Raw genomic sequence first — 13,419 nt, forward strand, 5'->3', positions numbered from 1 at the left:
AAATCCTCCTCTGAAACCCCCACCCCACTCATGCATCTGACCAAGTGGGTCTTTGCCCATGAAAGCTGATGCTCCAAAATATGCTAGTCTATAAGGTGCCACAGGGCTTGTTTTTACACTGACCCACACGCCTTCTTGCAGACAGCCAGGGTCCATGGAAGAATTCATCCATCAACCCAGCTGCTGCCTCTGGGAGAGGGGGGTTACCCAGTAGGTAGCGTCCACACTGCAGCCCTGAACAGATTTAAATGTAGACAGACTTTCCCGGAGCCTTGGAGGGGCCGAGTCTCAGGGCACATCCACACCTAAAGCACTGGGGAGGGCTGCTCCCATTGCGAAGTACTCTGCCTCCCGAGATACAGGGCTGCTGTGTGGGGACAGGGAAGCGGGAGCAGAGCAGACAGCCAGCGAGGTTCCCCAGCGAAGTGCCCCTAGCCATTGCTAAGGTGGAGCTTCAGGACAGGACAGCATGACATGGGGCAGCCCCTCCCCAGCCTGGGTTGCTGCTAACTGGGTGAGCTGGGGGTGGCCATGTGACTGGGGCAGCTGCCCTACAGCAGTGGGGAGACACAGCAGCAAAGCAGCAGATAGCAGGGTCCAAGCCATCAGCAGAGCGGTGAGTTAAAGGGACATTTGTTCCTCTGGCTTTCAAGCTGCCACATAGGAAGCAGGGACCCAGGACCAAAGCTGCTTCGTGGCTGGGTGCCTTGGAGCCCCTGTGGCAGCATCTCCCCGATCAGTGCCTGGTCCCGTTCCCCTGCGCTGGGAGGCTCCGCTCGGTGCTTCGAGTGGGGCTGGCCACAGAGAATTCGCCTTTGCCCGGGGTTGAGGTGGGGCTCAGGCTGGCTCTTTCTTCTCACCCTTAGAGGAGCCCCTGACTGGTGCCCCCCGCTACCACTGGTGCCGACAGTGGGAGGCAGATGGTTACCCTATTCTCCCCCCTTATTCCCCCCTTACAGCCCCATATGCCCCCACCCCACAAGTGTCTGCATTAATCTACTCTTACTAGAGCCCCAGCTCCTCCATGGAGGGCTGCAGCCCTTGCCCCCTCCCGATGTTCTCCCCATGAGCCCCCCGTGGGACCCCCCGGTGCCATGCTCCCACTCGATAGGTAGTTACAGCCAGGGCAAGTGCAACGTCAAGCCTGCCAGGAGGGGCAGGGCACAGGGGCATCAGCCAGAGGTTTGGCGGGGGCTTTGGATGGTACATGTGGGAGTGCCCTGCATGGACCCTCTTCCTTAGCAGGGCCAGTGCCCTGCACCAACCCCTCCCCTTTCCCCAGTACAGACTCACCGGAAGCCCCAGTCCCCTAACAGCACAGCCCCTTCCACGAAGGACAGGGAGGGGCAGGCATGGGCTGGAGGATGAAAGAGGACATGAGCAGCCTTTCCTAGAAGTATAGGCGTGGGGCACGCAGCCGGGAGGTGCTGGAGGCAGACAGCTCTGCCTTCCGTCGCCTGGGCTGAGCGCCACACTGGGCGGGAAAGGCCGGGGGAAGGGAAGGAGGGGGAGGCAAGTCAGGAGCAAGCCCTGGGTGGTGGGGCTGCAGCAGGGAGATGAAAGGGACAAGCAGGAGGAAAAAGGGAGAAGTTGAGGGGTGGTCGGTGAGAAAGAAAAGGCTGCAAAAGGCCAAGCAGGACTCCTCCCAGGATGGCCTGTATTTGCCACTGGGAGCCAGCAGCCCACCCCCCCTCAGTGAGTCGCAGGGCCTGTGCATTGGATGGAGGGGGGCAGGGAAGGGAAGCCAGTGGGTAGAAGCTGGGCTGTATTAGTAGGTCTGGCAGCTGGGGCCCCAGCCACCCCGAATCTGCTCTGTCACAGGGGGGTTTGCCCCCAGCCCGGAGCTGTAGGTACTGCCTGGGGCTGAGCTCACCTGGCTCCCCTGGGTCAGTGCTCCCAGGGCACAACCCCTCTCTGAGCCACGAGGCTTTGGCTGTGGGGTGCGTGGCCCCACTGCAGCCCCCTGGGAAGGAGGAAGTCCAGGGCACTGGATTCCCAGGCATGAGCCCCACACACCCCTGCACGCTTGGAGAACCTGGGCCAGGCTGGAGAAGGGGCACCCCTGGTCTCGGGGGGGGACAGCCGGGGATGGAGAGGGGGCACTCTTGGTCTTGCGGGAACAGGCTGGAGGGCACAGCAGGGGGTATGCCTGGTCTGGAGGGACAAGCTAGGGGCAGAACAGGGGGCACACTGGCTGGGGGGGTGGAACAGGGGGCACCCCAGGTATGGGGTGGCAAGCTAGAGGGATGGGGGGAGCATCCAAGCTGCCCTGCCATCTTTCTCAGGGAGCTCACCTGTTGCTGTATACCCAGCCTTCCCCCTCCCGTTCTCACTGCCCCAAGGACCTGTTCTCCCTCCATCCCATCCTGCCAGGCTCTGCCCCAAATGACTCCAGACCTGCATGTCTCCCACGGGAGATGGCAGAAAGCAGGTGGCAAAGGGACCCAGGGTACCACCTCAGCACTAGGTCTGCCCTGTCCAAGCACACTCTGTTGGCCTCTTGCTGCATTTCTAGCAGAGCCACCGCTCTGTTGTGCTCTGTGTGCCCGTCTGACTTGCCCCCCACAGCTCGGCTGAAGGCCTGGCCTGGGCACCAGGACTCCTGGGTTCTATGCCAAGCTCTGGCACTGAGCAAGTCTCTGCCCTGGTGTAGGTCACTGCCCCTCTCCAGGCCTTGGTTTTCCCACCTCCCAGATGGGGTGGTGCATCTGCTTCACCGTCAGGGAGGAATTGTTGCTCCATGCCACGAGCTGGCTGGTACACAGCAGGAAACAGGGACTGGCCCCGCTCAGACAGGGAACTCAGCTCTCCCACTGAAGTGCAATCAAAGGGAGTGGGTGGAGCACAGGAAATCAGGCCACCAAAGCACTCTGGCAATGGCTGGGGTTTTTCTTAAAGCCCCAGCTCCAGGAGTCATGTGGTTCTGGATTAAAGTAAGAGTCACTTACCAGCTCTCCTGACTCCAGAGACAGGGGCATGAAGCAGGAGGCAGAGAAGAGTACCCAGCAATAAGGACCGGGGTCAGCAACCCTGGTGAGACAGAGTGCCAAAATTTGACCTTTTGACCTCTACGGATGGTCTGAGCCCCTTTAAAAAGTCACTAGTAGGCCTAGTTACAACAGCTTCTCCAATTAATGAAGATGCAGAGCTTTACCCCTTAGGTGGTGGCTGGTAGCATCAGCTGGTCTTGCGTTAACCCACAGGCTTTGAGCAAGCTCCCCGCTCCACGTGGGTGGAGGAGTGGGGCTCACTCCCACCTCGCATGCCAATGAAAATGGATTTGCATGCCACTCTTGGCACCCGTGCTGGGGGTTACCAACTCCTGAGTTAGTAGATTGGTATTTGCAGTGTCATAATTTTCTGCGGCTGGCCTGCAGGGGCCTGCACAGCAGCCTTGGATTGGTCTCTAAGAGGATCCTAGCCAGCAGCATCTGGAGCCAGCTGGCTGCCTCCCCTGGCCAGGGCACCCATCAGTACCCAGCCTCCCCTCACGAAGGAAGGGAACCGCTCCAGAAACAAAGCTACAAGTGGTAGAAAAGCCTCTGCAAACCGGGCTGCATGCCAGCTCCCAGGCTGGGCCGGCCGCCAGCCCTCCGTTCCCACCCCCACACCCCCCTCCCCCAGTTCATTTTCAAACAAAACAACCCAACAACAACAAAAAGCAAAATGACTCGCTCGCTCCCACTTGCGTCAAGGCAAGAGGGGATTGCAAAAAAAAAAACAAAAAAAAAACAAACCCCGTGCCCTCGACTTCCAGGGGCTGTGACAGCCAATGGGGTCGCAGCAGCCCGCGGGAGACAGCTGTTAAAAGGGGACCAGCACCGCAGGGCCAGGCAGAGAAACTCAAGTCCGCCTGCCTTCGAGCTCGCAGGGGTTTGCACGGGGCTGGGCGCTGGGGCGCAGTGTCTGGCGGGAGTAACTCAGCCCCTTCCAGCGGCAGAACTGTCTCTCTTTGCCCCGGGGCGAAGAAAACCCCGCTCTCGCGGCCAGTAAAGCGCCGAGCGCCCGAACCAGCCCCGTCCCGCAGGGATCCCGCCGCGGGCTGCAGGACTGTGCCGGGGCAGGGCTGGGACTTGGACCCGAGAGCGGCCGGAGGAGCCTTTTTGCCGCGACTCTCGGAGCAGCCAGCAGCCTGCGCGCCGCCCCCGCCTGCCCTTGGCCGGCGCTGCCCAGAACGGATCTTCGGAGCCCGCCCGCCCGCTCACTCCAGGCGCGGCTCCCCCAGGGCCACCAGCGCGCCCGGGTTCCGCGCCCCATGGGAAGCCCGCTGCGGGCGCTGCTGCCCCTCCTCCTGGCCGCCTGCGGCTCCCTCGGGCCGGCTGCGGGGGCGGGCGGCGCCCGGGAGGAAATCGTGTTTCCGGAGCGGCTGCCCAGCACCTTCCGCCGGGCGGGCGTGGCCGGGGAGGGGCCGGGCGGCAGCCCCGGCCCGCGGCTCGTCCTGCGCCTCCGCGCCCAGGAGGAGGAGCTGCTGCTGGCGCTGGAGCCGGACCGCGGCTTCCTGGCCGAGGGGCTGACGGTGCAGTACCTGGGCGGCAGCGGGCAGCCCGCCGCGGCGGACGGGCCGGGCAGCTACTACACCGGCACGGTCAACGCCGACCCGGCCTCGCTGGCGGCCGTCAGCTACGACGGCGCCTCCCTGCTGGGGGTGCTGCGCTACCGCGGCGCCGAGTACCACGTGCAGCCGCTGCCCGGGGCGGCGCCCGACGCGGCGGGGCCCGGCGCCCACGTGCTCCGCAGGAGGCGGCCGGAGGGAGCCACCGGCGCCATGTGCAGCGTGGGCGGCCGGGCCCCGATCACAGCCCCCGAGCCGGCCGGGGAGAGGCGACCCGGCGCCGCGGGCCCGAGCAGAGCCAAGGTAGGGGCGGGGCAGGGCCATATGGGGAGGGTAGGGGCGGGGCGGGGCGGGGAAATGGGCGGGGTCGTGGGGCGGAGCCGGGTCCCACCCCCACCCCCACACGCGGGTCCCGTCCGCCTGCTGCCCTAGATCCCAGCTGCTGTGTTGTGGCGGGGGATTCCAGAGAGACTCCCCCGGGGCGGGGACATCCCCCGCGAGCGGCTTCCCGGCCCTGACCCGGGGTTGGGGGGATCCCAGCCGCTTTCCCGGCCCTCGGGGGCGGGGGTGCTGGCTCACTGCCACCCCAGCGCCGGGGCCGGGCTGCTGTGGGAAGCCCCGGCCCCTCTGCGCCCACGTGGGTTATCAGTTTGTTTCTGCCTTGGCCATTTGCCTCCTAAGCCAGCTGGCTGGGTGGCTGCTGCCTCTTGCCCCTCCTCCCGCGGGAGTTGCATCTTCGCCCCCCCGCCCACCGCCGCCTTTGGAGCTGTCCCGGGAGCGAGGGGGGCGGGCTGGCACAGACCCCAAGCTGCCCGGTCCCATCAGCTGGTATGACAGGAGCCAAAACCTCCTGTCCCTCCAGCTGCCCCCGGGGCTAGGGCTCAGAAGCTCCCTTTGGTCTCTGGCTGGGGCCGGCTGAGGAGCCTGGGGCGAATAGAGGCGGGGGTCCGGCTGTCTGGGCTCTGCTCCCAGCTCTGGGAGGGGAGCCAGGTCTAATGGTCAGAGCCGGGGGAGGTGGGGCTCTGGGTGCTGATCCCAGCTACACACAGACATTACGAGCCTGGGCAGTGCCACTCTGTGCCTCAGTTTCCCCTTTATAAAATGGAGCTGAGCCCTGGCGTATGGCACCAGCACCCAGGCACGGAGAGTTACATGGGAGGAGGCCCCCAGTCCCCCATCGGACCATCTTCTTCCCCCCCCCCCCCCCCAGCGGTTCGCCTCGGTGCCACGCTATGTGGAGACGCTGGTGGTGGCCGATGAGCACATGGCCCGCTTCCACGGCGCGGGACTCAAGCGCTACCTGCTGACGGTCATGGCCGCCGCCGCCAAGTTCTTCCGCCACCCCAGCCTGCGCAACCCGGTGACGCTGGTGGTGACACGGCTGGTGGTGTTGGGGCCCGGCGAGGACGGGCTGCAGCTGACGACCAATGCTGCCCAGATGCTGCGCAACTTCTGCCAGTGGCAGAAGGGGCTCAACAAGGTGGACGACGCGGACGCGGAGCGCTTTGACACGGCCATCCTCTTCACCCGGCAGGTACGCCCATCCTGCAGCCCTGAATGTCCTCCTCTGCAGCCACAGGGCTCGGGGGAGCCATGCCAGCTGCCCAGACCACATCAGCAGTGGGTGTCTGAGCCGGGATGGAGGGGCAGGCACCCCGTTGGAGCAGGGGCCCATGGAGGAGCTGCCTGGGTACCCCCCTTGGCTCACAGCTGCAGGATGTGGGGGTGGCAGGGGAGCAGCAAGCCTCAGGCTTGGCTGGTGCTGCAGGGCGGGCCCCTGTCCCACCGCCCCGCATGCCCCAGCGTGTTCTTTTCCACAGGATCTGTGCGGCGTCTCCACCTGCGACACGCTGGGCATGGCAGACGTGGGCACTGTCTGCGACCCCTCCCGCAGCTGCTCCATCGTGGAGGATGACGGGCTGCAGTCGGCCTTCACCGCGGCCCATGAACTCGGTATGTGTGGGTGGCAGGGCTGGGCCAGGTATCTCAAGGCAGCAAGAGCCCAGAGCACTGGCTCTAGGCTCGGCCGCTTCTTCTCCAGCACCCTGTCCCCCCTCCAGATCCATATTTTCCATCTCCTCCCATTCTATCCGCCTTCTCCCGCCCAGCCATATCGTCCCCTCCCCTCCCCAGCGTGTGGGATTGGAGTCCAAGAATCAGCAGCTCCGCTGCTTGGTTGCCCCTGCTGCCCAGGGCCTGCCCCCCGGGTCTCCCAGCACCCCACACTGACCCCATCTCATCTTCCCCCCCCGCCAGGCCACGTGTTCAACATGCTCCATGACAATGCCAAGCCCTGTGAGCCGCTGAATGTCCAGGAGGGCAGCACCCGCCATATGATGGCTCCAGTAATGTCCTATGTAGATCCCGACCAGCTGTGGTCGCCCTGCAGCGCCCGCTTCATCACAGATTTCTTGGACAACGGCCATGGTAAGAGCCCCTCCTCAGAGCCCAGAGCCAGGCACAACGTGCGTAGGGACTGGGCAAGCTTCTCCAAAGCAGCCCTGCCGGTGCCCTTCACTCCCGACCCCCAGCTCCCTGCTGGGTGGGCCCTGAGCTCCAACACCCAGCCCTGCTAGTGCCCCTCACTCCCAAACAGGGTTTCCTCTAATTTTTTTCCGTGTATGGAATAAATTTTATGTGCAATGAAGCATGTGCGGCTGTGTACCACCAGTAGACACGCATGCTGCCGGCTGTGGGTGTTATGAGCTCTATGTTAATCCAATGGGCAGCATTTGAATCACTCCTTGGTATATGCTCAAGGGCTCAGCTTACAGGGAACGCTTCTGCTAAGTTGCTGCGCCAGCCCTGGGCTCTCACACCCGGCTCTGCCAGTGTCCCTCGCCCCTCTTGGGCCAGTCCTGCACCCCACATTGTGTGTGTAGCTCAGCCCCCTGTGCTGAAACCTGTGTGTGAGGGACTAGGCTGAGCCCTTTCCCCAGCAGCCCTCGGCCAGGCTGGGCCAGCCAAGCTAGAGCTGAGCCAGCCCTGGGAGGGACATCTCTGCCCAGCGGTGGCTGGGGGATGCTCTTCCACATCCCTTCACAGTGCTGCTACCCACATGCCAAGTGGGTGGGGACTCGACACTGGGCACCCTGCGCTGGCTCTGCCCCCGCCTGCCTGTGTCCGCTGCGCCTGACGCACCAACCTGCTCCCTCCCCCCAGGTCACTGCCTCCGGGACAAGCCCCGAGAGCCCCTGCGCATGCCGGCCGCCTTGCCGGGCAGTGACTATGATGCGGACCGCCAGTGCCAGCTGACCTTTGGGCCCGATTCCCGCCACTGCCCCAACCTGCACCCGCCCTGTGCCTCCCTGTGGTGCACAGGCAAGATCAACGGGCATTTCATGTGCCAGACCAAGCACTTCCCCTGGGCGGACGGCACGGCCTGCGGGCAGGGCAAGGTCTGCATGAGCGGGCGCTGCATCAGCAAGGGAGAGATGAAGGCCTTCAACGTGAGTGTCCTGCTGTACCGGGGTGGGGGAGGAGCCAGGGCGGGGGTGGGCCTGGAAGAGCCAGGAGGGATCAGGGGCGGGAGGGCAGCTTGGGAACCCCCCTTCCCCACTGAGCCCAGGAGCAGCAGGTGCCTTCGCCCTGGCTGTCGTGCGGCTCTGACCCCGTTTCTAACCCCTCTTTATCTCCCCCTGCAGACTCCCACCCCCGGCGGCTGGGGGCCGTGGGGCCCGTGGGGCGAGTGCTCGCGGACCTGCGGCGGGGGTGTGCAGTTCTCCACCCGCGAGTGCAACAAGCCCGTCCCCCGCAACGGCGGCAAATACTGCGAGGGCAAGCGCACCCAGTACCGCTCCTGCAGCACCCAGGAGTGCCCCGACGGCACGGGTGAGCGGGGGCACCGGCGGGGTGGGGCGGAGCACATCCCTGGGGTAGTTCCCCACCCCACACAAGGACCCAGGCGCTCCTGGCTGGTGCCATATCCCCCTGCTTGTGGGGTGGAGGGGGCTGTGCTCTGGCACTGACTCCGGGAGCTGACTCTTCCCTGAGGCTGAGCTGCCCCTAGCTGGACGCGGGTGGGGGCGGGGTCCCGGCGGGGTAGGCTGGGCAAGGCCCAGGGTTAGTGGGGAGGAAGCGGGGGGTTGCTTCCCAGAAGCCAGGGCCCAGCGCCACCCCTGCTGACCCCACCCCCTGCCTCGTTCCAGCCCTCACCTTCCGGGAGCAGCAATGCGCTGTCTACAACCACCGCTCGGACCTCTTCAAGGGCTTCCCCGCGCCCATGGACTGGGTGCCCCGTTACAGCGGCGTGGCCGAGAAGGACCAGTGCAAGCTGACATGTCAGTCCCGGGCGCTGGGCTACTACTACGTGCTGGAGCCACGGGTGAGTGAGGGCGCCCTGGTGGGGCTGGCTGGAGCCGAGCACTGGCGGGGTGGGTCTGGTCCAGGCCTCACTGACTCTCTGCCCGTCTCCAGGTGGCGGACGGGACCCCCTGCTCCCCCGACAGCAGCTCGGTCTGCGTGCAGGGCCGCTGCATCCACGCCGGCTGCGACCGCGTCATCGGCTCCAAGAAGAAGTTTGACAAGTGCATGGTGTGCGGGGGGGATGGGTCCAGCTGCTCCAAGACCTACGGCTCCTTCGCCAAGCCCCGGTGAGTGTAACCCCCTGCGCGTGGGGCTGCTGGGACGGAGCGATAGCAGCGGCTCCTGGGGTCCCCCCTCGCAGCTCTGTCTCCTGAGCTCTTTAATGGGGCTTGGTCACTTGGGTCTTGTAGTAATGAGGGAAGAGCCACACAGCCACAGCGGGGATGGGGTCCTCGCCCCCTGCAGTCCTGACCCACAGTCCCCAGCTCCAGGCTCCCCAGTCCCGACCCACAGCCAGGGGCTCTCCTGGAGCAGAGGTGGGGGTGGGGCAGCTCTCCCAAAGCCATTAGCTGGAACCGGCGCTGAAGCCCGGGTCCCGTCGGCTGTCCCTGCGGCATCCTGACACCCACGTCCCTCTGTCTTCCAGCTACGGTTACAACGACGTGGTCACCATCCCAGCCGGGGCCACCCACATCCTCATCCGCCAGAGCAGCAGCTCCACCTCGGCCAGTGACGGCATCTACTTGGCGCTGCGGAAACAGGACGGCACCTACGCCTTGAACGGGAACTACGTGCTGGTGCCCTCGGAGCTGGACGTCAGCCTGGCGGGCAGCGTGACGCTGCGCTACAGTGGGGCCACCAAGGCCGTGGAGACCATCACGGGCCGTGGGCCGCTCCGGGAGCCGCTCACTCTGCAGGCGCTGGTGGTGAGCGACCAGAAGGCCCCCCGGCTCAAGTACACCTTCTTCGTGCCCCGGCTGAAGCGGCCCACAGAGCAGTGGCAGAAGCAGAAAGCCCAGATCCTGGAGATCTTGAGGAACCGGCTTGGCCACAAGTAGCTCCCAGCTGAGGCGGCAGCGCCCAGGGCTGCTTTCCCTGGTGCTAGGGACCAATGGACTCAAACCCTGGCACCCCCAGCCAGCCTGGGGCTGTGTGAGACTGAGCTTGGCCAGGGAAGCCCCAGGAGCTGCTGTGGGCTTCCCAAAGGGACCTCTGGTGGGGACGCTCGCCTGGACCGGGTCTTATTTATTCCAGTATTTATTCGTGGCTTGAGCCGTGGGCGCTGTCCATGGTACATCACCTAGCACCTTCCTCCCACCTGGCTGAGACCCGGCAAACTCGTCCCACCTGCAGCCCAGGCGCCTGTCATGGAGCACAGTTTGAATCAGTTTCTACCTCAGGCCCCCTGTCCCCCTCCTCACTGGAGCTGGATCTCACAGGCTTCACCCGCATGGTCTCTGGGGCTGGGAGGGCAGGCGGGAGGTGACCCCCTTGGCTGCAGAGAGGAACTCCGGGGCTGAACGACCACCCCCCCAGCCCGGTAGTTGGGGGCTAGGCCTTGCTGCGGGTGATTCCAGGGCAGTGCCCAAGAGCAGCTGCAGAGCCAGCCTCCCCCAGCCGGTTTGCTCAGCGCCCGGTGGCCACCCAACTGGGAAAGGAGGGACTGGGGGTAATAATTTAACAAGGTCTATTTAAAATGCTGCAGCCGCTTGCCTGGGCGAGTCCCTGCTGGCATGGCTGCGCCCGGTTTGCACCAGCTGCTTTTTTTCTACTAAGGGTTATTCTTTTGTAATAAAAACCTGCCGGATTATTTATACAGCAGGCGTGAATGGCTCATGATCACTGGGGCACAGGAACCACACAGCACCCAGCCACAGCTGCCTGGTAGCAAGAGCACCCACCAGGCTGGAGCTGGAAGTCAGAGCTCCACAGCCTATGCCCTGCCCTGCTGGCTGGTGCCAAGGCAACGGCTTCCCCCATCCTCTGCTTTCCAGCTCCCGGGAAAGGCAATGTTAGGGCCCAGCGTCAGGCCACCCCTGTGCCGCAGGCGCCTGGCCCCAGCACTGTGTTGGCCAGGGGAGAAGGCCCAGTGTGGTGCAGGGACAGGAGCGACAATTCCTGCCTAGCTTGGCTTGGGCAACTGCTCAGCACCTGAGGGGCTGGCACTAGCCAGGGTGGGGGTCCTCAGCCCTGCAGGAGAGGTCGGCAATCCTGCCTGCTGGAGGCAGGGAGCAGTGAAGTGCCCGGGCAGCACCTGCTGTGGGGAGGGGAACAGACACGTGGCTCCCTGGACTCCTGGCTCCATGGGGCACCCACACAGGAGGCTTGGTGGGGACAGGGCAGACCTGACCAGCACAGCCTGCCTATCCCGGGCCTGGCAAAGGGCCTGCCCCCTGGCTCCTAGGCATCCCCATCCAACGGGCAAAGCTGATATGCTCCTGGGGCCGTGTCCTCTGAGGACCTAGCCCCCAAGGGAGCAGTGGCTGTTTGCGGGGGGAGCTCGGCAAGTGCCATGTGCAGGACACTGCCTCCTCCAGCTGTGCCCACACCTTCCCTGGGAGCTGCACAGGGGTGTGGAGCCCCCCACTGATCCAGCAGGCCCCACAATGCGGGGGAGGGGCAGCTCCACAGCAGCTTGTGCCTTGGCAGTCATTGTATGTGGTGCTTCTTGCCCTGCCCGAGGCGTCACCCTGCCCGCTCCCACCCCATGCTGGGACTGGTGCAGGCCCTGGCTGTCCCCAAGGACCCTCCCAGGGTGCAGGGCTCTGCCCTGCTGGGTCTGCACGGAGGTCCCTGCTGTGGCCAACCCCGCTGGGCTGCAGCCGGGGAAGGGAGGCTTCCACCCGTGCTGGTGCTGAGCCGAGGTGGGGGGCTCCGGCTGCGGCTGGCCCAGCGGTGGTGGGGGGCAGACGCTGGAATTCACCCTTCCTGCTGCAACGCTCCCCACCCAATGCGTTTTCACACCAGCCTGTGGGAACTATGCGAGCAACACCAGCTCCTTCCCCACAGCCAAGGGGCTGGCTCTGCACGAGCTGCCAGGCCCAGGGGCCTCCATTTCTGCCCCCTCCCCACCCCAGGCAGCTGTGAGCCCAAGCCCTGTCTCTGCAGCACAGCTGCACAGGCCTGGCCCGAACTGCCTCACTGGGGGCTCAGTTCAGCACAGGCCCTGAGCTCACGGGCACTTACATCCTGCCCTGAGTGACTTGGACCAGCTCCCCTGCACCAGGATCTGCTCTGACTGAGGCTCTACTGGGCAGCCGGGCTGTGGCCCCACGAGTGCCATGCAGCTTTGCCAGGGCAGCGTGCTTGACGGAGCCAGCACAGCACAGCACAAGGACCTGCTACAGCTGGGCACAGAAACCCAGCATGCGCTGGAGCTCAGCTCCTGCACGTGTGGCCCAGTCCTGCGGCTGCAGCTAGCAAAACCCCAGGGGGCCAGCGTGGCAAGATAAGATCCACTAGCCCAGGCCGGACTCCTGGCCTCCACTGATCGTAGGCCAAAGAGTGCTCCAGAGCTGCCCTGCCCAATGCCCAGCATGGGCGTGCTCTGGGGAACGCCTTGCCTCCCTCAGTGCCAGGGGATCCCTAGCTTGGGGGGCAGCAGGACCAGCCCCATGGGACGGCTACCACACTAGGCAAGACTTGACCAAGCACTGGGCCCTGGAGAGGGCCTGGGGGGCAGAACAGGAACTGCTCCCCCTGCTGAGGCAGGCCCTGCCCTCTGCAGCGAGGGAGACACAGGCCCGGGCAGTTTCCCTCATTGCTGTGCAGGTGTGGGGCTGACGGGAGCTGCTGGGACACAGCAACCCTCCCCCAGTGGCATCTCTATGCTCATCCCTTTGCCAGCAGGAAAGGCAGCCCAGCTTCAGTGTGGGGCTGGTGGGGGAAGCCCACTGGATTTCCAGGGAGCCCACAATCACCACCTGTGGCCCAGGGGCAGGGGGCTACTTCACAGGGGGAGCAAATGCTGCCATGGGACACCAGCTCACTGCAGGCCACACATCCACAGCAGCAAACAGCTTCCTTGCCTGGCAGGACACAGCTCTGCCCTGTGCCCCATGGGGATCCCAGCCGGGGCACACTCACCTGCCCCTGCCCCTGCCCCTGCCCCTGGGTGGCTCCTGGTTCCTGCTGCCTGCTCAGCCGCTCCCTGGGGCAGTACGTGCTGGGTGAGGGGCTGGCCCGACAGCCCTGGCCCCACGCTGCAGGCGCAGGTCAGGTCTGCAGCTGGACGTTGTGCCAGGCTGAGCAGTCACATGGGGATGCTGAGGCATTGCCCACAGCTCCCCACCCCCAAGCGCTGGGCCTACGAGCCCTCGGAGCCAGGCACACGCAGTGCCCCAGCCCGCAGGGAGACGCGCTGCCAGCCTCCTTCCCCCACCGCGCCCCCCACATGGCAGCCAGCACCGGGTGTGGGTGTTTCTGCTTGGGGGCTCCCAAGGGCTGAGAGCCACAGCTGAGTGGTCGGCCCCTGAGGGGTCAGGTCCAGGGGCCCACACCCCAGAGCCCCCGGCAGCCCATTCCCAGGCACTACACAAAGCAGACAGAGGCCCGGCCTCTCG

At 65.2% G+C, this 13,419-nt stretch overlaps 1 protein-coding gene and 1 long non-coding RNA gene across 3 annotated transcripts in view; one reads left to right on the forward strand and one right to left on the reverse strand.

Moving 5' to 3' along the window:
- LOC142003649 (uncharacterized) overlaps positions 1-4,659 on the reverse strand; it is a 22,058-nt gene extending 17,399 nt beyond the window's left edge. Inside the window, exons 1-2 of one of the 2 annotated variants that reach the window (XR_012642865.1) lie at positions 4,526-4,659; positions 2,949-3,030 (exon numbers count right to left, since the gene is read on the reverse strand). This is a non-coding gene — a long non-coding RNA (uncharacterized LOC142003649). Of the gene's footprint in view, positions 1-2,948; positions 3,031-3,737; positions 3,861-4,525 lie in introns of those variants that run through there. The other variant, XR_012642864.1, reaches the window with a different exon arrangement.
- Positions 3,849-10,672, forward strand: ADAMTS4 (ADAM metallopeptidase with thrombospondin type 1 motif 4). The gene is made up of 9 exons (XM_074980768.1): positions 3,849-4,855; positions 5,763-6,086; positions 6,373-6,505; positions 6,809-6,979; positions 7,715-8,001; positions 8,197-8,383; positions 8,701-8,876; positions 8,969-9,144; positions 9,504-10,672. Exons 1-9 carry the CDS (start codon positions 4,256-4,258, stop codon positions 9,913-9,915), a joined length of 2,466 nt encoding a protein of 821 aa, XP_074836869.1. The 5' UTR covers positions 3,849-4,255; the 3' UTR covers positions 9,916-10,672.
- The last annotated feature ends 2,747 nt before the right edge of the window (positions 10,673-13,419 follow it).

This window comes from Carettochelys insculpta, chromosome 30, assembly GCF_033958435.1.
Source record: "Carettochelys insculpta isolate YL-2023 chromosome 30, ASM3395843v1, whole genome shotgun sequence".
NCBI classification, from domain to species: domain Eukaryota; kingdom Metazoa; phylum Chordata; order Testudines; family Carettochelyidae; genus Carettochelys; species Carettochelys insculpta.